This window comes from Leptodactylus fuscus, chromosome 1 (genome assembly GCF_031893055.1).
Source record: "Leptodactylus fuscus isolate aLepFus1 chromosome 1, aLepFus1.hap2, whole genome shotgun sequence".
NCBI classification, from domain to species: Eukaryota; Metazoa; Chordata; class Amphibia; order Anura; family Leptodactylidae; genus Leptodactylus; species Leptodactylus fuscus.
The window spans coordinates 286494195-286518440 of record NC_134265.1 but is presented as its reverse complement, the minus strand read 5'-3'; the positions used below and the strand labels follow the sequence as shown (position 1 = coordinate 286518440).

The following is a 24246-nucleotide window of genomic DNA, read 5'->3' as shown; positions in this document are numbered from 1 at the left end:
GATTAGTGGTGGTCCCAGACCTTGACCGATCAGCTGATTCGGTCACGTGCCAGCACTGGAAGCTAATGCTGTGGATAGGGCTGAAAGTAGCTCCTCTCCTATTCAAGTAATAGGCACAGAGTTACAGCCCCATCCACTCTATAGTGGCAGTGCTGAGGTACTACAGCTCTGTGCATAATACTTGAATAGTATGGTGTCCACCTATCCTGTGGAGTCATCAGTATAATAAAGCTACCTGGTGCCAGAAAATCCCTTTAAGGGGCAGCAGTGCGGGATGTACCTACTATGTAAAACATGATCATGAATAACCACACGTTATTTTTCAGCAATTCTTTATTGTGCTGTAATCTTTTTGTGCAAGCAACATATAAGTGTAAATATTACAGAACTTGTCATACAGATACAATATAAATACATTATTTTACATGACATACTATTTACAGTTCGCTAGTCACTCTGTTTCTAACTCGCCATCCACAGTGTGAACGTGATAAAGAGACAAGGCAAGGTTGTTGAAGGATCCAGTCCCAGACATAGTGTTAGCACAAGTCCTGAAGCTGCAGATACTAACACGCTCCTCTGATCCCTGATAATCCTCTTCACAGTCTCACAGAACTGAAAAACAAAGAAAATAGGGTGTCATATTCTGATACATAAGTAATAGCCCTGAAATTACAGAACATATTTAATATTATATAACAAGTCACTTTTTTTTCTTAAAGAACTATTTACCACAAGAGAGTCTACAGTATGTGACTAGTTGTCTCTGTAATCCAGGTGAATAACTCTGTTACAGTACATTATATCACACTGACTATAAACAAGACAAGACAAGATCTTGTCAAGTCATCACAGTTTACTGGAAATAGTGTCTAAGTATTACTGTGGGTTTTGCTAGAAAATTAGTCATTCAGGTATGACAAAATGTAGTAAAGCGATAGCAAAAGATAATGTTCGCATGTAAACCATACGTGTGGAGCATTCTCAGGAAAAAGAACATTACAGTAAATGTCGCAATTTTGCTGGAAAGCACCTGCAAAGTGGAAGGGATTCCATCTGGCTAATATCATCCAAACATTGCAGAAAAATATCCGCAGCAGACATGCTGCATTTTCTAAAACCGTCACGGTTTTGTAAGTCACAGCATGTCACTCACACCTATGCAAACACTGGCATTTTCCATATTTATAATTGAAGTAGAAATTTCATAGAAGAAAAGCGTTGTGGTTTTTCACAGTTGAATGCATAAGGCATAAGACTGTGCTTATGGGAAAAAAAATATGTACTGTGGACAGGGGTGAACCTGCCTGTTTCGCCGCCCGAGGTGAAAGACAGAAAGCCGCCCCCCCCCCCCCCGGGAGGAGGGGGCGGAGCAGAGCGAAGGGGGAAGATCGGAGCGAAGGGGGCGTGGCCGAGCGGCGTTAGCAGGCAGAGAGTAGGCACGGAGAGGACCTGTTCTCTGCCTGAGCGTGAGGGGAGGCCGCTGGAGCAGCGCTGCTCCTGGACTGGCTTAGGTAAGCAAAAATGCTGCCCTCCCCAGGGCCCTGGCCTAGCGCCACCTGAAGCGGTCGCTTCAGGTTGCCTCATGGGAGGTGCGGCGCTGACTGTGGATCAGGACAGCAAATCCAATTTTCACATGAATTTTCCCTTTGCAATGCCAATGGTAGAATCTGAAATGAATCCTTTGGTATACTATACACTGGATTTTTCCCACAGCTTGTGGATAGGAGTTTGGTACATGATCTGCACCAAACGTCTGAAGCAAATCTGTCAAATTAAATATATTTTTTTTCCTAAAATACATGCTGAGGCCAAGGCACAATGTTACAGATCTGGTGGAACTGCCCTAGCTACTACTTTTGTGCCATGATGTTCGTAAAGTCATCAAGACCATCACTGGTGTTGCACTGCAGGATGATCCAGACCCTCTTCTCTCTATTTTACCCTGTAAACTCTAGAAGCACTTCTGCAAACTGATTGATTTCATGCTTGTGGCGGCCAAGTCCTTCATACTTAGGTTGTAGTTGTCCGTTTCACCTCCATCCGTGTCAGATTGGCTCCAAGACATCCTATACATATGATGTATGGAGGACTTGGTTGCAGATCTAAGGCCAGATCAAAGTGCCCATCAAAATGTGTGGCTCTTGTGGAACACTTTTTATTATATCTTATATTATATTCTATTATACCTTCTAATATGCCCATCAAAATGTGTGGCTCTTGTGGAACACTTTCTATTGTACCGTCACCTTCCAAACATCCTTTCACACCCTCTCTCCCTAACCCCTCCTTTCCTGCCTTACTAGCATGCTTCCCTCCATCCTCATCCTGACTCCCACTTTACCAACTCCCTCTTGAGTGTCTCCACTCCCCCAATAGATGCTTGCTCGTACCTTCCCATCTGACAGTAGCTACACCCTCATCTCCATTTTTAGTTAAATTGAGATTGTTATTTTTTATGATGTGTCAGAGCTTTATGTCCCTATTTCTTTCCCTTTTTCTTTTCCTTCATCTACTTGCCATGTCATGAGCCCATCCTTCCCTCTCCCCTTGACCCTTGCCCTGTCACGGCAGCTCTTTTCATTCACAACATTTCTGTTGTATATTATTTTTGAAAACCTTAATAAAAACCTTTAAATACATGGTGAAATATGCCCTTACTATTTCTAAATGTTTGATACTAATTACAATAAATATAGACCATTTAAAGGTGCTCTATCATTGGGAAAAGTCATTTTTAACTAATCACACCTTTGCATAGCCTTTAGAAAGGCTACTCCACACCTACCTGTAGTATGTAGATTGCCTCTGTGGTTTCTGAATAAGTCCATTTTTATTCATATGCTAATTAGACTGGGTGCACAATGCAATCGTGCACTTCTTTGCTATTGTTTTGTATGGGTGTATACAACTCAGCTTCCTGTTTGCACATACAGATAACAGATAATAGTAGAGATGAGGCCGCTGGGAACTTCCTGTGCTGGCTGGAAGCTCATTAGCATATGAATAAAAACGGACTTATTCAGAAAGGCTGTGCAAGGATATGATTAGTTAACAATGACTTTTCCCAGTGATAGAGCCCCTTTAAAATAATTATATATAGATATAGTGACTAGTTTTTGCGCCTCTCATGAGCTGTTTAAGTACAGCAGAAATGCGTTAGTATTCTGTGTGACTCCTTTGTGCATGGCTGAGTGTCTATTGAGAGTAGTTGGACTCTCTAGCTAGTGTGTGGCTAAATAAATATATGGACCTAGCTCTGAATAGTGTGTTTGATGTGTGTATGATTTGGGTACAAGAAGTTTATTGTGGGATCAGTGAGTCTGTCACATTTACAAATGAGATGGTCCTGGTGTCTATGTATTTGTCACTAAGGTACCTGGGTGCAGCCTTTTGCTTTCAATAGAAACCAGCGTGAATAAGCAGGAGGAGGGGGGGCTTGGAGGCAGCGGTGGGCGTGCAGAAGCCATGACGCTAATGTGTGCACGACATGTCCACCGTGCACGATCCAGCTTTACATATCGATTACAAAGGTGATTAACAAAAATGGGGGAGGGGGGGTGTCTTTTTACACACTAATAGAAGCATCTGAATAGCCTATTCAAGCATATCTTTAGCTCATAACCTGTAAATCTGCTGATAGAGCCCCAGTGTTTTAGATTACTAATAAAAGCTATATTTTAGTGTACTTTCTCTACTTTTCCAATTTGACTTTACTAAGGGACATTATACATTTTTTGGAGGCCATAAAGGGGCAAAATACTTTGTAGGGGACACAATGGATCATGATACCATGTGGGGACATTAAGGAGGCCATGTGGGACCACTAAAGATGCATTATACAGTGTTGGAACCCAAAGGGACTAGGTGGGATTGAGTCACAGGACTTAGAGACATGGCTTATGTATATACTCTGTCCCTCTTTCTATCCTCAAAGTAGGGCGGTATAATGGCATAATAGGGTCTGCTTTTTCCAAACTATAAACCATATTGCATGAGCATCAACTCTAACCATACAGTAAGTGTACACTATAGAGCCCCGTATCATGTATTAGGTTCTATACACTTTAGTTAACTGCTGTGCAGGCAATGAATCTAAACCATAAAAGAATTGGCCCAGATTCTGCAATAAAACTACAGAGTAAGGCAAATGTCTGCAGCGTATGTTTTTTTTTTTTTTTTTTTTTTTTTTTACGAGCAAACTACTGAACGTCTACAGAAGAGAGCTTGTAACAGTACTGGGTGTAAAATAAACTTTCAAAGAAATATAAAACTTACTGACCTAGAAACTGCTGTATCTGCCTACTTCATGCTGCTCACTACAGCGCTTGATACTGTAGCTTTATTGGTCGCCCAATTACCCATGTACAGTATATGGGAAGAAGAAAATAAGAAAGCTTGTGAAGTTCAAAACTGAATTGTTTAGGACATGAAAGAGGCCTCTTCACATACAGCACGTCCGGTGACTCGGATTTGTTTCCCTCCGTCATGCTACTTTAAGACTGGAGGAAAACTGAATCCTCCTTCTTTCTTCTGGCAGCAGATTTGGCATCAGTTTCCCCAGTGCTGGGCAGAAAAATGCAGAATGCAGCGTCAGGCTATGGATTTCAGATCAGCGCAAATAGTGCACAACAATGGCATCAACTGTGTCTAGCTCAGGCATAAAAACTGGGCAGACAAAACAAGTGTGTGTGAACCCAACCTGAGCTAAGAATAATCGTATAAAGAGTGATTTGTTAGTAATTGCCACTGTACAATATTTTCCCCACTGCCTACAGAAATAGCTGGCAGAGTTTGCCAACATCTATCAGATCACAGGTGTCAAACACAAGGCCCATGGGACGAATCCGGCCTTCCGCCTTGTGTTATCTGGCCCAGAACTTGGACCTCAGGCAATATTATGATAGCAATAAAGATGGCGGCCGCCAGCATACCGCAGCGGTTGCAGATCCTCCCTTCCTTCTTGTGGGCCCCCCTTTGATCCTGGTGATGGGCGGCCGTGGGAACCAATGAAGTTACAGCTTGTTCCTGCAAGCATCAGGATGTACTGATGCTGAGCATAGTGGCGGGATCCTGCAGAGAAGGTGCCCAGACCAGTAGTGTTCTGCAAGGTGGCATATAAGTAAGCACACAGACATACACACTGAATTTTACCCCAAAATCTATCAACTTCCCTAATGAAAACTACAAACCCGGCAGGTGCAGATCCTCTGCATCTGTTGACAGTTGTAGCTTTGTTCCCCTCCCCCCAGCCAATCAGTGTATTGTTATGCTGGTGTATTGTTATTGTATTGCTATGCTTGTACCCCCAGCCAATCAGTGTATTGTTATTGTATTGCTATGCTTGTACCCCAGTTTGTACTCTAGCTACAATAAATCAGCCCCATAGTATTTACACTGTACAAATAGGATGCCTGATGTTCAAAAAAAAGTCCTGCCTGCTATATTACACAATGCATTCTATTTGTACATTGTAAATACTACGGGGCTGATTTATAGAGGACCTTTCATGTCCTCATGCATATATGGATTTGTATACCTCTAAAAAGTTGATAGCACACTGAATTCAGCGCACTTTTTAGCATCCATATCTCCCCATGTCTAAAATAATCTTAGCCCTTCAAGGTACCCCGTGAACCTGAAGTGGTCCCCGGTGAAAAGGAGTTTAGAGTTTGACACCCCTGTATTAGATAAACCATAGTGACTTTTTCACCTGCATGCGAGTCAGCGGTTACGTTACTTCGAAACTCAAAGGTGAACCACATTCAGCAATAATGCTCTGTATACTAAAGCACTGGCTAACACCTGCCATATCATAAAATGGATTGTAGGATCTACATTGCAGAACTACAACTTGAGGCCCTGCCCTAAGGGGGTTTATAAATTCTTATTAATTTCCGTGGAAAACCACTACACTTGCAAAAACAAGACCTAACATAAATCATGGTAAATGCTTTAGGCAACTCTATATCTAAGCTTAGAGGAACTTCAGTGATCAAGGGATGGACTAGTAATATTACACAGGGCAGGGATAAGCAGCTCCAGCACTATTATGACACTACAACTCCCAGCATGCTCCAGTCACTTCTGTGGGACTTTCAATAAAAGAGAAGCAGGTGTGCTGCAGGTTACGGTCACTTAAGTAGGGGGATCATCTTCACAAAGATGAATGCACATAACCATATCTTGCTACCATCCTGGATGCAGCAGAACAGTCCCAGATTCCAATGTTGTCCCTCTTTCAGGTATAAGGATAGCTAAACCAGATTACTTCACCTGAATGGGTCCCATATGTGCTGTGACAATTGGGTTATTCCTATAGGTGGCTCTCTATGGGTGTATATGGACAATCTGTAGGTATATAGTCTATTGCCTGCAGAGCAGTCCCATACTGTGAACAGAATTACAAAACAAGGTAAGGCGAGGGCTACATGGAGACTTTGGCTGGATGTTTTTCACAGCTGTTTTGCACCTTGATCATCTGAATCTAGTCTTAGATTTGCAAGTAGGGCCAGTCTAACGCTGGGTTCACACCTGCGTTTGGGGTCTCCGTTCTATGGTTTCCGTCTTCTGCATGCCAGAAGACGGAAACCATAGACCGGGTCCGGCCGTGCGCGGCGGTGAGCGTTTTAGGCTCTCCGCCGCGAAACCGGATTTTTTTTATCCGGACACAGAGTACTGCATGTCCGACTCTGTGTCCGGATAAAAAAATCCGGTTTCGCGGCGGAGAGCCTAAAACGCTCACCGCCGCGCACGGCCGGACATCTCTCTCACCCATTCAAATGAATGGGTGAGAGAGACTCCTGCAGGTTTCCGTTTCCTGCCTGTGTTTTAGGCAGGAAACGGAAACCTAAGTACGGAGTGCCGGGCCGCAGATGTGAACGAGCCCTTAGCGGTTTTTGTTTCTTTGTAGTAACACAGAGCACAATCTGTCCCTGCTCTGGGTACCGCCAACAGTGTGTTACCTTAGTTCATATAGAATAGTAATACATATGATATACAATGATTAAGTACAGTAGGTCACTGTGTGTAGTTATCTGAGCAGTATACAGCTATAGTTGTTATTATTATTTATATAGCACCATTAATTCGTTAGAATTAATATTGGTTAGATGTATCAACCTCTCTGCACCTCTGTCATAGAGAGATTATATTGTGGCACCAGTCTTAATGAATATACCCCATTATATACTATATGAGCAGAATATTTTTGTAGTATTTATGTAGTTTAGGTATGGTGTTGCAGTACAGTACAATATATTGACTTTCCAGTGTATTGAGAACTACCAAAGTCAAACTGAATTTTTAGTTGCAAAACTTGTGTCAGGAAATTAACCCTGTTCTAACATGTAGGAAAGCTGCTATACATTATTGACCATCACCAGTGTACGTGCTGCAAGCACGTTTCAGAATATGCTGTTACGCTTTACAGATTTTCTGTCTGCATACCTTGGTCATGAATATGCCTCTACACGTGTTCCTGGAAAGCGTATCGAAGGTGTGGAGACCATGGTTTTATTCTTCCATCACACTAAATCATTCTCATTAATGCTCATTAAAGTGTTCACACCCTGAGGGACAATAATATGCTTTATATGTGACTGTAACCCACCAGAAGCAGCCATTCATTAGAATGCTTAGCTAGCCCAGAAAGCTCACAGTAGATTACAAGCTTGCGGATCATTTAGGGCACTTTCATCTAATTCCATACAATAGATTCAAACATCACAAAGACTGAAAGCTAAAAATGTCACATTAGAATTTACCTTATCAGTCTGAAAGCTTACAGGAAACCCATATCTGCAATAAGTGACAAAGTGCTCGCAGTTATCCCATAGCAGGCTGTATGATGTGGACCCCAGCAGCTTCTCAGCCCTCTCAGCCACTTCTTCACTAGAAAGAGGTTTTGTCTTGAAACTTTTGTCCATGTGATTAACCATTATATCTCCACCATAGGCAAAGTCCTGCACTGTGTCCACCCTTATACTGGCCACCTTAGCCAAGACACCCAGGATCAGCCTTTTGTTGGTGACGACTTTTCCAATCAGACACTTGTCATCTGAAATAGCTGTAAGGATATCAGGCATCAGATGGGCAACCTTGTTATTCCCCAAGTAGATCCCAAAGTGAACAAACAAAGTCCTGTGGACCTCTAGCAAATCTCCTCGTTTAAGAAAAGGTGTGTCTTGAAAATGGGAATCTCCTTGAGCCCGTTCTGGCATGCTGAAGAGCTTAAAGTTTGTGACTAATGATATTTTATCAAGGAGAAGGACCAGCAAATCCAACAGAGAACTCTTCATCTTGTGACTTTTTGCTTTCAGGCTGGCTGCTGCTACTGAGACCTAAACTTATGCTGAGGGAAGTGATGCTTTGGGCTCTTTTATTTGGGGAATATTTATAAGGTTTCTGTGTTTTGAAGTGACATCACCGCACCGTGGTCACGATTGGCTGGAAGGAATTTGGCAGCAGCCTAAGCGGTTTGTTAATGTAGCATTGGAACTAACTCTCTAGACATAAACACTCAGACGGCAGTAGCACTTCTCTCCTCGCCCTCTGTAGAGTAAATTCACAGAACAGGCACTCCCTATTCTACACCAGGGATTTTCCATAGTGGAGAACAGGCTGATTCATGAATGAAGCTTCACAACATTTTTTTTTACAGACCTGGAGGCTTAAAACTTCTTTCCACTTCCTTTTCATTTGGACTGTTTGGTCATTCCCATTTGCATTGCGTGAACCAGACTGACTGACTTTCATTATTCTTATTCTTCATTTTAACTGGCAAGAGACTCACATATAGTTATTGATAATTCCACTGTGCTTGACTACATATACTAGATGAAATATTAATATTCATTTACAGAGGTGGATGGGAATGGTGCAATACTGAAAATAAAAAACAATAAACACACTCACCTGTCCCCATTGCTCCATTGTCTGCCACCTTCACATTTGTGCCATGCCCTTACCGACGGAAATCTTGTGCCAGAAAGTAATTGGTGACGTATGTGGGTGATGTCACTGGTTCCTTTCCAGTGACCGCTGAGCCAACAGATTAGTCTCAATGGTCAAATGTGATGAAAGACTTCTTGCAGCGAGGGCACAGCACAAGACCGAATGGACAGTGGAGGCTGACAATGGAGCAAGAGCAGGAGTAAGATATATATATATATATATATGTATGTATATGTATGTTATTCTTCCCCGACCTCCTTTGTGGTTTGTTTAAATCCTGGACAACCCCTTTAAGACTGGCATGATGGGACCCCAAGGCGAATATATTTGACCTGGGGCCACCAAGCCCCCTGACACCCCCCGCCCGCACAAACCGCATTCCTGCACACACTATTATTCACAATAGTGGCCCCTGCCCTTCAGACCCCAGAGTTATAATGATCAAAGACCAAGGGGAAGATACAAACATAAAAAACACTGTTACCTCTCCCTGGCTCCAGCACACTCTTCAATGTTGGACTAGATGTTACCTGATCCAGGCTGGCTTTGCGACTCATAATAACGCTGGCCTCGACCCATGTAATGTCTCTGAAGTCACCGAACAGGTCCAAAGCCTGCCGGAGCCCAGGAGAGGTGAGTAACAGTGTTTTTTATGGTCCAGCTATCATTATTTTCCAGGGTCTGAAAAGATCCCAGGGTATACTGATAGCAGTGTTTATGGAGTTCGGGGCCCATACTCTAACTTACCAATTCCCGCTCCTGATCACAGCCCCCTCCGCAGAAGGGGAAGCTGAGGCGACTTTGAGCAGGAGCGAGGATCGGTAAGTAAATAGGACCTGTTACATACTGGGGTTACTCCAGCAGGTAATGGCCTGTTAAAAAAAATGAAACATTTTTAGGGGGGCCCCCTAATGTCCCGGGCCCTGTGGCAGCCACTACTGCAGCTACCACGGTAGTTACACACCTATTCTATTGTAAATTGTAGTAAATCACGTTTATGGGAAGTGGTATGAGCTGTTGAAAAATCAAAAAAGCTAATGTGCACCAAAAATTGTTTCACTTTTTTGAGACTAAGTGTCAGATAGAGGTAGCCTAGCCCACCGTCCTTCCTGAGCGCCCACTAGACATAGTCGTAGCCTTCCAACCTGCCTATACCCTGGAAGTTTCATACCACACGGATGGTACAGACGTGAGAGGTGAGCAGCCGCAGCTCCAGAAGGTGAGCAAGAACTGGGAGCAGATGTGACGTGCCTACTGTGGTTTTAGCTGCGTAGGTAGTTCCAAGGATGCCTGCTGACACAGTGCAGGAGGTCTAGCTGCAGTTAGAATGGCTGCTGGTGCTGTTTTGAAGCCATTAGAGGACTTAAAAGGGAATGAGGCAGTAGGTTCTGTCCTAACCCACTCAGCAGTAGTGACTGGTTGGAGGCCAGAATAGAGCCCTGAATGGGTGCAGATGGATGGACAACGAGAGGATGTTCCCAAGAGGATGTCAACATTTAGTGTTTTACATGGCGGCTGGGCAGTGGCAGAGGAGTATGGTCTCTGGAGAGCACCCTCTGGAGCAGCAAGCCACAGCTTTTTCAGAGCAAGTGAGCGCACTGGACATGTAGGCTGAAACCACCTGGGGCTAGTTTGGCTCAGGGCACGGATTAGCAAATGAAGTTTGAGTCAAGCATCATGGCTAGGAGCGGAACAGCTGACTCATGGAGAGGGCATTACAGTGAGTTTCTCTGTGAGCTCTCCTCTACAAATGATAGGAACCTACACTTTAGACAGAGGTGGTGCGGAGTCCGGAAGTGATGTTATTGTTATCAAAGGACTCGGTATAATTTGGAGGGACTTTGTATCTTTCAAACCCTGACTAGCGGATCTACTGGAGGAGGTTTTGCACAGGACGGAGTGGCTGTACTGTCCCTTTGGGTTTCTCCAGGTGTAACACCCCTATCCATGGAACAGCTTGCCCACCTACCTTCTTTCTTCTAGGCTTTCTCCTGCTCAGATTCCTACAGGGTCTGGACCATCAGGTGAGTACTCTTGCCTTCTGTCTTGGTCTGCCCTTTCTGCACCATCTTCTCTAAGGAATAGGGATTTTGTATCTAACTTAAAGCAGTTGGTAGGTCATATGGAGAGTAAATTGGGTGCTAGCAACCCCTTAACATCATGGGGGGGGGGGGGTCTGTGAGTCGAATGGACTACATAATTTTGCATTTAGTGTTTTGTGTAGTGGCACTTCTGGGGACATAGAGAAAAAAATGTAAAAGTTGATTATGTAGAAATATGGTTATTCTAGTGGATTACATTACCATGGACAAGTAGTGTACCTTTGAGACAGGTGCAGTTAAGAAGTCAAAGATTGCAAAGACCTTTGATCACTGGATATAGCCTTTATATTAGCATATATTTCTTGTCAGCAATGTCCCATGTGTGGCCCCGATTCCTCTGCACCAAAAAAGGTTTCTCTCCATCAGATGCAAGTATTGTTGAGTCTGTTTATATTCGCTTGCAAGTTTATATCAATGGGTTGTCCCTTCTCCCTAAAGTTCTCTTTGGCAACAATGTCAGCCCCACATTTTTATACGGATCACTAAGTCTCTTAATGAAGATCTCCATATATGGCACACCTTCAGTTTTAAACTGAGTCTTTTCAATAATGCAGCAGGGGGCAAGACAATTTAGCCATAGTGTATGGTAACCGTTGGTGCAAGGGTTCTTGGCCATCTTCTTCGCATGTTCAGGGCTTGATAAGAAAGTCCTCTATTGGAACTATTTCTACTAGTCGTCACCGAAGAGCTGTGTAGTCTCGATATGGCAGGAGAATTTGTTTCTGGACCGACAGCATGTCTGTGGTAGGTGGTTTTTGTGGATTGTTAACATTCAGTCGTCTTCTTCCCTTCCGGTATTAGCTCTATTGCATCATTTAGAATTGAGATGTCTTCAAACCAACAAATGGTTGGACATTGTTAAAATGTACATCAAAATTTCTGGTTGATGTGCATTGCTTTTATAGTCATGGCCTAAAAGGGATTTCCAAGACAAATATAAATCCCTACTCCAATCTAAACACCCTCCCCACTCCTACTTTCTAAATAACTTAATTAATCAAAAATGTATATTTATCCATATTAGACATTTTTTGATTATCCGATGACGATACATTTCCAGAAACGGATTGTTGCTACTACTTCTCTCCCCCCCCATCCACTCCATCATAATTACCTTCCAGGCTTCTTCCTGTGGGACTGCTCCTCCTGCTTTTTTGACTGCCGACACTTTTCCATGCACTTCTCTGCGCACTGCTGCCGTTAATCCACTTCTTCTGCGCAGTTCCCACGCCTGCACAGTAATGGTGGATCGTGACACAGACCAGCGCAGGGAGAAGAGTGCACACAGAGGGAGGGGTTGTCCCGTAGGAAGAAGCATGAAAGGAAAAGGGATAAGTGTATAATGGGGTTGGGGGTTGGGCTGGGTAGGTAGGGAAGGGCTAGTAGTGGGTGGGATAGCTAGAGAGACAGGGAGGGGTGTATGGGAGGGAGGAAGGAAAGAGGGGAAGTGAAGTGAGAGGGGATAGTGTGAACGTTACAAAGCAGGAAGCTGAACCCCATAAACAAATGCAGGAGATACCAGAAGCTCAAAGAGACACCCAGAAATCACTCAAAACATGGCTAAAGGTACATAGGTGCATTTATTAACCCATTAATAGCACTAAGACATTTTTTCTATAAAAAAAAAAATAATAATTTGCCCAGAAAACCCCTTTAACCACTTCAGTAACAGGCCAATTTCTGGCCCAAAACCAGACATATTTTTGGGTTTTTTGTATGTGCGGTTTTGAGGGCTGTAACATTTTTTTCATTTGGGTTATTCAACTAATTTCTGGGGGGGTTTCGGTGACACATAGGACTTTATTTTTATGTTGTTTTTATTTTTGCATTTTTTAAATATTTTTTTATATCTGGGAAAATATAAATAAAAGCGAAAGGAAATTGTGTCTGTTTTCCCTTTTTTTTTATTTTAAAAAACTTTTTAAAATAGTAAATATTCATTTCAATTTTGTTTTATTTTATTTTGTATGCTATTGTTGGCGGTGGGGCTAGAACCTGTAATAAGAGTGTGTTCCATAAGGTCATAATAGATCTTTGGGGTCATCTAATCACTTTTTTTGTGGGGGAGGCTGATTTCCCCTGTAACTGGGGCTGGTACATTTCGCTTCAGTTGCAGGAAGAAATCAGCCTCCTGCATGTTACTATAGAGCTGATCTGGGTCCTGTAGGACAAAGGGGCTCTATCACTGGGAAGTCATTTTTAACTAAGCAAATGCATGCATAATCTTTAGCATACCTTCCAACCATCCTGGATTCCGTGGGACATTCACGGATTCAGTGTCCTGTCCCGCGGTCCTGGTCGCCAGGAGGTATTTCCCGGTTAATACATGGGCGATTAAAGCAGGGGCTGTCACAGCTCAGCTCCTGCTTTAACGCTGCACTCCGGCTTCTGCATTTGTAGGCATGATGTGATGACGTCTCATCGCGCCAACAACTATGTGAGTGAGACTGGAGAGAGCGACGCGGAGCGTTGGAAGGTGAGTGTAAGTGTTTTTTTGTGTTAAACATTAAGGTGGAACATAATGAAGGTGGCCCATGAAACTGGGGACAGATGAAGGGAGGGGAATGGCATGACACTGGGGCAGATGAAGGGGGGGAAGGCATGACACTGGGGCAGATGAAGGGGGGGAGAATGGCATGACACTGTGGGCAGAGATGGGGGGACATGAAACTGTAGGCAGATGAAGGGGGGGAGAACGGCATGACACTGGGGCAGATGAAGGGGGGGACGGCATGAAACTGTGGGCAGAGATGGGGGACATGAAACTGTGTGCAAAGATGGGGGATATGAAACTGGGGGCAGATGAAGGGGTTATATGAAACTGTGGGAGAGATAGAGGGGGACATATAATTTATGGGTGACTGTAGGAGGATTATACTGTGTGGGAGCACATGAAAAATTAATGAGAATGGGCGGGGTCAACATAAAAGTGGGTGGAGCTAAAGTTGCTGCACCGCACATTTTGTCCCTCTTTGTACTCTTCAAAAGTTGGGAGGTATGCTTTTAGATAGACTATTTCACACCTACCTTTTGTATGTCAATTGCCTCGGTGGTTTTTGAATGAGCCGTTTTTATTCGTATGCTAATGAGCTTCCAGCCAGCACAGGAAGTTCCCAGCAGCCTCCTCTCTGCTATTTTTTCCTATGTGTGTGTGCAAACAGGAAGTCAGCAGCAGCCTGTGCTGTACACATACATAGGAAAGAATAGGCAGAGGGTGTACGATGGGACTTCCAGGGTGCACCGAGAGGCTAATTAGAATATGAATAATAACGGGCTCATTCAAAAACCATTGATGCAATTTACATATAAAGGTGGTGTGGAATAGCCTTTCTAAAGGCTATGCAAGGATGTGCTTAGTTAAAAATGACTTTTCCCAATGATAGAGCCCCTTTAAGCCCTTATATGGCTCTTTGAATAGAAAAATAAAAAAGTTATGGGGTTTGGAAGATGAGTCAAATACGAAAATCGAAAAATGCCTCCAGTGGGAAGGGGCTAATAAAATAAAAGAGGTTTTTAAATCAGTGATATTTTGTAAACCTTATATATTTTAGGGAAAATGTATCATACGAGGAATATTTAAATTCAATTTTTCTCCATTGACATAATCTGCGCTAAATGTATCTACCGTTGCATGCAGTTTGATAAATTCTGTATATCTTTGTATCACCATTCTTTATTTAGTAAAATCAGATACGGAAATGTATCACTCTTTTGTAATGTTTTGTTTTTTTTGTAATTTTACATTTTTATTCAATCTTTTGTACATGATTATGGGTACTGAACTGTGATTCACATGCATAGGATGTAAACTTGTATATGTCTAGCGCTGGTCTTAAGTCAGACGTGCATATAGTTGTTTTCAGTCGGGCAATGTAGCTCACAGAAATTTATTTGACTTCTCTGAATTTTGGCAGCAAGAAAATGGATTTCGGCAGGTCCCTTTAAGATGAATGGGAAATCCAAATACATTTCTGCTGAGTGTGAATAAATGGTAATAGTATTCTATACTAGAACAAGAACCCTGCCCCAAAGTAGCTTTAGGGGACCAAGACCCTAAGTGAGGACATGCCAAATTTATAAAGATCAGGGAAGTAATGACTGAGGCTTGGGTTCTGACAACTATATACCATACTGATTTATGGTTTACTGAAGATATATATTTAATATAATAATTATATATAGTGATTTATAGAATGATGCAATGCTGCAGGAAACAGCCGTGAATAACCTTCTGTAATACATATTTCTTTGTCTACATGCAACAGCAAAAATAAATGAACCGTTACTTCTATATTTTTTCATCATATGGATTTACTTGTGAATTTATAAAGGCACCTCTACACATAAACTGTGATAGATGTTCTTGTTCGTCTACACAGATCACATTCTAGTTTGCGTCTTATTGCTTCACTTGGAATATCTTAATTCTGCCATCATAACGGAATGTCCAATAAGTTCGATCATGAACGTCATTTGTTGCTGTTGGAAATAACTTCCAAAAAAGTCAAACACTGTTCCGTGGACAGGAAGCTGGAAGCAAAAGCTCCGATCTGCTCATTATCTGGTATGCAAATAAAGATTATTCAATGCAAGAACAAACTGAATGGCATTCTGTCTTAAGTGATGCAAGTCTGCCTTTCAGCTATTCAAGAAGATTCAGGAAAGGACGTGCTGTCTTTTTCTTCCATTCAAAGATATCTCCAAAAACGCTGTTAATGGGTTTAAGGGATTTTACGGGTTTTAAAATAATGGAAATAACCTTTATTTATATAGTGCCAACTTATCCTGCAGTGTTTTATACTCAGGGCAACAGTGATTATACCAAATGAGAAATAATGAAGACAGAAGAACCGTGGCCACAAGAGCTTACAATCTAAAGGGCAAAGGTTTATATGCAAGATTTAACTCTTTAAGGCTAAGGCCCCTGTAGGAAATACCACAGCGGAAATGCAACAGTTATTCCCGCATGGCTTTCCATCTGCGGACTTTCTACTTCTATTATATCTATACGGAAATAGCCTTTCCTTAGGAGGTAGAATTGACATGATGTGATTTGCAAAAAATGTATTTAGAAATCGCATCATGTCTGCTGCAGATTATTTTCTGGAAAGTGTGGATGGGATTAGCCAGAATCCCATCCACTTTGCAGTTAACATAAATTGCAGCATTTATGTTATGTGGCGCTCCTTACACACTTTGCAGATATACTTTTGTTATTCAGAGTTGCAGCTCCATTATTGAGAAAATTTCTGCTTTTCGCTGAGGAAGGAGGTAGGTTGAGCTGGACAGAAGTTGGAGGGGGTAATCTATAGCGTAGAGTGAAGATAAGAAACTCTGCCAAAAGCCCCTTTTTCACCTAATTTACATATGAATAAAACCATTTTCTCAATAATGGAGCTCCAATGTTGAATTACAAGACTGTATTTGGAAAACGTGTAAGGAGCACTACAAGCCACTGGGATAACTATGATTTTCCAACAGAAACTCCCTTTAATGATGACCAGACACTTGCTATCATTTTTGTGCACATGGTGGTTTAATGGCCCTTATTTATTTATTTATATAGGGCTGTTTATTAGAGATATATTTTAGTTTTATTTGGTGTAGACTGCTTAATTTATTTATTTGCAAATTATTTGTAAAGTAGAGAGATGAAATGAGTTCACAGTTGTGTTATTTTGCTATATAATATGGATAGTCTCAGGTAAAAATAGAGTGACTTTGCTTTTCATTGGCGTCAGTAATGTTTTTATACTATTTTTTATATTATTTTTAACCCCTTCCCACTCTGCACCATAATACAGTATTATGTCAAGCTGAGTTTAACACTCAGTACCGTAATAGTATGGCGCTGAATGGCTGTGGCATTACTTCTGACACTTGGCTGTATTACCGATATAGATACAGTGTGTAAGCGGATGGCTGGTCAGGTAATGGAGAGGGTGTACATCTCACCCAGACTACTCAGGTGGGTGAGATGAGAAAACTCCAGAAGGAATGTTTGTTCTCAGCAGACAACTTTCGTCTGCTGAGCATTTTGGTAAATGCTCAGTATTGGGCTGGATTTTTAGGAATGGCAGGTAAGTTGGTAGTGGGACCTGTCATTCCACCCCGCTCCAGTCCACACTTTGGGGATGTTCCGGCAGTGACTCAGCTGCAGAGAGTCTCCTCATCAAGGAGGCTTAAGAAGCCAGCTCCAGCAGCAGACTTTGGGCAGAGCCTGGCTGGAGAGCAGAGAGGTCATATTTTTGGAGCTGTGTCCTGAATGATTCTACTGGCTTTTGGATTTCTGTTATTCTAGGTGAGGTAACCTATTCTATGTTTAGTTAGAGCCTAGCTGGGCAGGTATTTATTTTTGTATTGTTTCCTTTTGTTGCTGCACTACCTTTTTGAATGAAAATAAACTCAACCTTTATTTTGGACTAAAGAAACTGGACTTTTGTGTCTATGCCACCCCACCCAGCAACCCCAGACCCTGACAAGTGATACTCAGACTGTGGAGGAATCAGCCCTTAGATGTCATGATCAATAGCATCATGGGGTCCAGGGGGCATCACCCATCACAACCACTCAGATTCCCCACGATGAGAGTGTGGGGTCTGAGGGGTGCCCTCTTGCCCAGCTTTTTCATCTGCTGCCTTCAGTTTTAAAACAGACGACACCCACAGACTCCATTTTAGTCAATGGTGTCTGATCCATATGTAACCACTAGAGATGAGCGAATAGGTATTCGATCAAATACTACAGTATTCGAACTCGATCGAATAGTACTCGCTATTCGCAGTAAATATTTGATTCAGAGCCAGCGTTGATTGGCCGAATGCTATACAGTGTATAGCATTCGGCAAATCAATGCTGGTTCTGCAGCAGGCTCATCCTTGCTAGTCAGGAGAGCTGGCAGCTTGCTGTTACGAGCGAGCTTACTTTTTCTCATAGGAATGAATAGACCAGCGTTGATTGGCTGAATGCTGTAAACTGGCCAATCAACGCTGGTTCTGCAGGAGGCTCATCTGTGAGGAGGCGGAGTCTAAGGTCGGACCACAGCAGTCTCCATTGTGGTCCGATTTTAGACTCCGCCTGCTCAGACAAGCCTCCGGCAGAATCGGCGTTGATTGGCCGAACACTGGCCAATCAACGCTGGTCAATTCCTTCCTATGAGAAAGAGAGTCAGCTCCCTCATAACAGCAAGCTGCCATCTCTCCCAGCTAGCAAAGATGAGCCTGCGGAAAATCAACGCTGGTTCTGCAGCAGGCTCATCCTTGCTAAACAGCAAGCTGCCAGCTCTCCTGACTAGCAAGGATGAGCCTGCTGCAGAACCAGTGTTGATTTGCCGCAGGCTCGTCTTTGCTAGTCAGGAGAGCAGGCAGCTTGCTGTTATGAGGGAGCTGGACTTTATATCAGCGCAGCTGCAAGCGCTGTGCAGTTAAAGCGCACGGTCCCCATAGACTATAATGGGGTCTGTGCACTTTAACTGCACAGCGCTCCTCCTAAACACTCTCCTCCTGCTATTCGTGGACTTGGTGACTCTCCTGAGTCGAATAGTGGTCTCCCCTGAAACGAGCATTTTTTTCCCCCTAGACTATAATAGGATTCGATAATCAATTGAGTAGTCGAATATTGAGGCTCTACTCAAAACAAATATCGAATCTCGAATATTTCACTGTTCGCTCATCTCTAGTAGTAACCACTATTTTTGCAGTCTAGCTTTCTGGTTCTCTGACGGACTAGGACAACAGGCAGATGATGCTAGTGTGAACCTAAGTTAAGACAACATCATAATATTGTAAAAAAATAAAACAAATGTGGACCTTATGTACAATCCACTTAAACTATAATGTAGAATTTTCTCATCTCCACAGCTTTATCAGCATAAATTATTCTGCTATCCTGTTATCCACACTTCCCAACCCTTGAATTCCCATTTGTGGAAATTTCTAATACAAATCAAAGCTTACATGGATTGTCCAGGAGTACAAATTCATACAATACATATTAACATAGCAGCACTGACACCAATCAAAGTCATACTAATAGGCTTTCAATAAAATGTTTCCAAATTAGATTATTTCTTCTTTCGGGGACAGTGACAGAAGAAAGTGACCCCGACAGTCTGTGTAGAGCACTGCAGTATATGTTGGAGCTATATAAGTAGTCAGGGGCGGATCCAGGGCCGGGTGAGCCGGGCAACCGCCCAGGGCCCCGCGGCGCGGCCGGGACCTAACAAAATGGTCCCGGTCGGCATGTCCCGACTCCAACTGAGCTCAGCGTTAAAGCAGGAGCTGAGCTCACAGCTCCTGCTTTAAACGCCTATGTATTTCAGCTCATCGGCGGTAGGACGCCGATGAGCTGAATGCATAGGCGGTAGGACGCCGATGAGCTGAATGCATAGGCGTTTAAAGCCGGAGCTGTCACAGCTCAGCTCCTGCTTTAACGCTGAGCTCCGGCCTCCGGCATTTGTAGCTGCGATGTGATGACGTCATCACATCGCAGCTACAATATGTGTATGAGGGAGAGAGCTGCGAGGGAACGAGGAATTGTGAGTGTGTGTGTGTGAGTGAGAGAGAACGGCATGGCACTGGGGCAGATGAAGAGGGGGAGAACGGCATGACACTAGGGCAGATGGAGGGGGGAGAATGGCATGGCACTGGGGCAGATGAAGGGGGGAAGAACAGCATGACACTGGGGCAGATGGAGGGGGAAGAACAGCATGACACTTGGGCAGATGGAGGGGGGAGAACGGCATGACACTGGGGCAGATGGAGGGGGGAGAATGGCATGACACTGGGGCAGATTGAGGGGGGAGAATGGCATGACACTGCGGCAGATAGAGGGGGAGAGAACAGCATGACACTGGGGCAGATGGAGGGGGGAGAATGGCATGACACTGGGGTAGATGGAGGAGGGAGAACGGCATGACACTGGGGCAGATGGAGGGGGGGAGAACAGCATGACACTGGGGCAGATGGAGGGGGGGAGAACAGCATGACACTGGGGCAGATGGAGGGGGGGAGAACGGCATGACACTGGGGCAGATGGAGGGGGAGAACGGCATGATACTAGGGCAGATGAAGGGGGGGGAATGGCATGACATTGGGGCAGATGAAGGGGGGAGAACGGCATGACACTGGGGCAGATGAAGGGGGGAGAACGGCATGACACTGGGGCAGAGATGGGGGGAAATGAAACTGTGGGCAGATAAAGGGGGAGAATGGCATGAAACTGGGGACAGAGATAGAGGGGGGGACATGAAACTAGGGGTAGATGAAGGGTGTATATGAAAATGGGGGGGGAGATATAATTTACGGGTTACTGTAGGAGGATTATACGGTGTGGAATCACATGAAAATTGAATGAGAATGGGTGGAGTCAACATAAAAGTGGGTGGGGCCTAATTTGCTGCGGCGCGCTGCGCGCGCTGCACGTTTTGTTCCCTCTTTCTACTCTTCGACAGTTGGGAAGTACAGGTTAGAAGTGCGAGACCGCAAGAAAGTAGGGCCCCGCCAAAGTCAATTGCCCAGGGCCCCGCAAACCCTGGATCCGCCACTGTAAGTAGTCACTCTCACTTTACTCTAACAAATCATCCCTGCTTTATTACTATGATATCCGAATCTCCTTAGTAGCAAATTGTGGGATGTACTTGTTCACTATATTGAATGGATGACGTTAACCCACCATTTTCAGAAAGGAGTATTTTTATGTAACAAAAAAACAAAACTCTGACACCCCAAGTTATCTCCACCAAGTGTCCTCTCAAGCAGACATGAGCCTTATATAAAATGAAACACAACATACATATAATATGGAAGAGTAACATTTATTCAGAATACAAAATGTTCTAAAGTGTTATTTAAAATGTAAAAATTTGCCATGCAGCTATAGTAGAAAAGCTGATATGTAATATACCTATAAAGAGATTGTGCTAGAATTGTATACAAAACCTAAATATTAGCATGCTTAAAAACTGCAAGCTTACCACATCATCCGAACCCAGAACTGTCACATTCTGTATTCACTACCACCACAGGATGTATACAGATACCTAACACATACCATATGGACGTTTACACTATAACTATTTGAGTCTGGACATATAACAGACTTCAAGGGTTTCTCCAGGAATCTAAGTATTACTTGTATTGCTCGATTCCTCAGGAATGGTGGGGGCTAGCAAAAAATGTAATCTGTGCCAGAATTGGAGTAGCACCTATTGAAGGATGCAATAAGTTCGAGATTGTGTAGGTGGTAAAATGAGAACATGTCACAATGAAAATGTAATCTTATCTGCACTTACTAGGTTATAGAGCTAAAGAAGCTGACAAGATTGATGTATAGATCTGTAGGAAAAGATTCCTGTAGACTATGCCTAAGGATTTCAGTGGGAGATCCTATTCAGTGACTGACAACTGTCTATGTAGGCAGACTGACAAGGTAAAGGTTGTCAATCACTGGCTAGTATCCCCCCATTAATCTTCTACATATGAAATGAACAGGAATTTAAATGAATACAATACAAGTAATACTTAAAGGGTTTGTCCAGGGTTTGTTTGGGGTCGTGGAGCTTCATGTTACGCCTCTGTTTCAGAAGTTCTTCTAACCTTAATACATGCTAAACATTTAATGACACACAATCATAGTCTTCTTATCTGTTTTATATTCGGAATATATAGTCCTATTTTCTGTACTATTTACATGATTATGAGGGTAGCCATCTTTCAGTAGCAGTTGGTAGACTTTCTTCTGCCACAAGCACCTGAGCAAAATGCACTGGAAAATGTCTGACTTCTAAGGGAGAGTGCTGTGAACTTGCTCTGTGGCATGTGGAAAGGTCATTGAGGAAGGAGCAAGAACTAACCGAGCGGTCTTGCACAATCACTTATTGTAAATGGTGGATCCCATGTTTGCTTCCAGTTTTTAGAGGCGTTATCTTTCATTGCAATCCTGTCTTCTTATGAGACTGCTGAATTGCTGACCCTGCCTCAGTGTACACAGCACAATCTCAAAAAACTGAGGTCTTCAAAATAAGACATGTCAGCCCTATTGACAGGGTTGACATTGATAATTAAAATTGTAGAAAATTTGCTAAAGAAAATACAACCAGTAAGGGCGGAATAATTTATAGTATAGCTCAAATACTTTCTAAATTCCTGGACTTGGCTTTAGATCAAATGGAAGACAGGTACAATATAAACCTGTGTTTGCAACTGTTAATTTTCTTTTCTTAGCAATATATCAGTAACATTATACATGGTGCACATTTCTGCATTTATCTTAAGTGGTCAATTCAAGGAACATATGATACTGAAATAATTTTTTAGTCCACTGCAAATACCATAACGCCGCAGTTTCCCTATAGATATAAGTATATATATATAGTAAAGTAGAAATCCACAGAGGAAACCACTGCAGATATATTGTAAAGAGCGCTGTGGGAAAAACCGCAGTTTTTCCTGCAGGGCTTTTTCACTGCAGCTCACTACTTGGGGCCTTAGACTTGGGGTCCATTCACACAGAGGAAAATGGTGAGGAATTTGCCTCAGATTCAGCACTGAAAAAAAGCCTCTCATTGACTTCAATGAGTTCCTTTTTCTGCTAGCAGAAAAAGGAACTCATTGAAGTCAATGGGAGGCTTTTTTGTTTTTTTTTCAGCGCTGAAATTCCACACCAATTTCTCACCATTTTCCTCCGTGTTGTCCAGACAAAAATGGGCAACCAATTTAAATTTTAAGTCAGCCACGGCACTGATTTTTTTTTTTTTTTTTTTAAATTCACACACTCACCTGTTCCTGATGCTCCGGTGAAGAAGAACCAGGAGGCTCAGGAAGACACCGTAGCATTAGGGACAGGTGAATTTTCTTTTTTCCAATGCCCCTGGCTGATTTAAAAGTTAAAAAAGTTTTCCATTTTTGCCTCGACAACCCCTTTAAGGCATTTTGAAGCAACACTTCATGGCTCCTACGTAGCACTGTTAGCAGGTTTCCATGACAAAAACTGTTAATACATGGCCTGTAAATCCATTTTGTAATTGCCCATAATTTTGCCAGATTTCCATTTTTTTTTGGCTTCACAGAATAGTGCAGAAGAGGATAGTATTTTGCATTGATATAGAGCTGAACCAAATAAAAAGGATGCAGATTTAGCCTGGGGGAAGTTTTATCAAACAGCGTATGAAATGATAACAAGCTTGAATTAAACTTCCATACTATATATATATATTAAGTATAAGTATATTAAGTGCATAGAAAATATATTTGACTACTAATAGATGTTATTGCTTCTTATGTGTTAACCCGTTGTAATGTTTCTCTATGAACTGAGAAAAATTCTATATTAAACCTCTAGTAAACATTTTGGCACAGGTTTATTCCAATTCTATCAGATTAATCGATCAATGATTTTAAATCGGGGACGTTTTTTATCTCAAGGTCAAGTAACATTTGTCCAAATGCTTTGCCCTGAAAAACAAGAAGAATAGAACAAAAATTAAAGTGTGAACATGTAAACATTTATGATGTGATACAGTACCGTGCAAATATTTTAGGCAGGTGTGAGAAAAAGATGCAAAGTAAGGCCTGGTTCACATCTGCGTTCAGGGATTCTGTTCCCCTCTTCTGCATGAAAAATGCAAAGAGAAAAGTGCTTCAAGCAGAAACCACACAGACCCCCATTATAGTCTATGGAGTCTGTGAGTTTCCTAAGGATTAGGACCCTTCCTGAACGGAAATAGAAACACAGATGTGAACATAGCCTACGAATGCTTTCAAAAATAGAAATGTTAATTTTAATAAAGACAAAAATAACCTATTAAGTGAACGAACAAAAGAAATCTAAATTAAAACACTACGGTATTTGGTGTGACCACCCTTTAGAGGAGGAGCCCTGGAAGTGTTGATATGTCCCACACAGAATCCTGATCTCTGGGGTTAAAAGAAATGATAATCTGTGGTTATTTCTCTAGGATGTTTCAAACAACCTCCCTGCAGAGTCCCTTCAAAAATGTGTGCAAGCCTACCTAGAAGAATTCATGCTGCTTTGAAGGAAAATACTGAAGTGATTTTTCTCTTTTTTTCATTCCTTTAAAGTTGTTAGCTCAAAATAATCTATCAATCAACGTTTTCTTACTTTGCAAAAAATGAAAAAAAAAAAAAAAAAAAAAAGATGCACAGTACTGAATAACTATTCAGATATGGAA

General features: G+C 42.5%; 2 protein-coding genes across 2 annotated transcripts in view; both read right to left on the bottom strand.

Moving 5' to 3' along the window:
- Positions 1-352: 352 nt before the first annotated feature.
- LRAT (lecithin retinol acyltransferase) lies at positions 353-8300 on the bottom strand. Its single transcript, XM_075265677.1, has 2 exons — positions 7767-8300; positions 353-615 (listed from the first exon to the last, which is right to left on the bottom strand). Exons 1-2 carry the CDS (start codon positions 8298-8300, stop codon positions 463-465), a joined length of 687 nt encoding a protein of 228 aa, XP_075121778.1. The 3' UTR covers positions 353-462.
- Positions 8301-20890: 12590 nt separating this feature from the next.
- Positions 20891-24246, bottom strand: part of LOC142219380 (uncharacterized) — a 75115-nt gene continuing 71759 nt past the window's right edge. Inside the window, exon 21 of the mRNA XM_075257418.1 lies at positions 20891-23509. Within this exon, the coding sequence (XP_075113519.1) occupies positions 23435-23509 (75 nt within the window). The 3' untranslated portion in view covers positions 20891-23434. The remainder of the gene's footprint in view (positions 23510-24246) is intronic.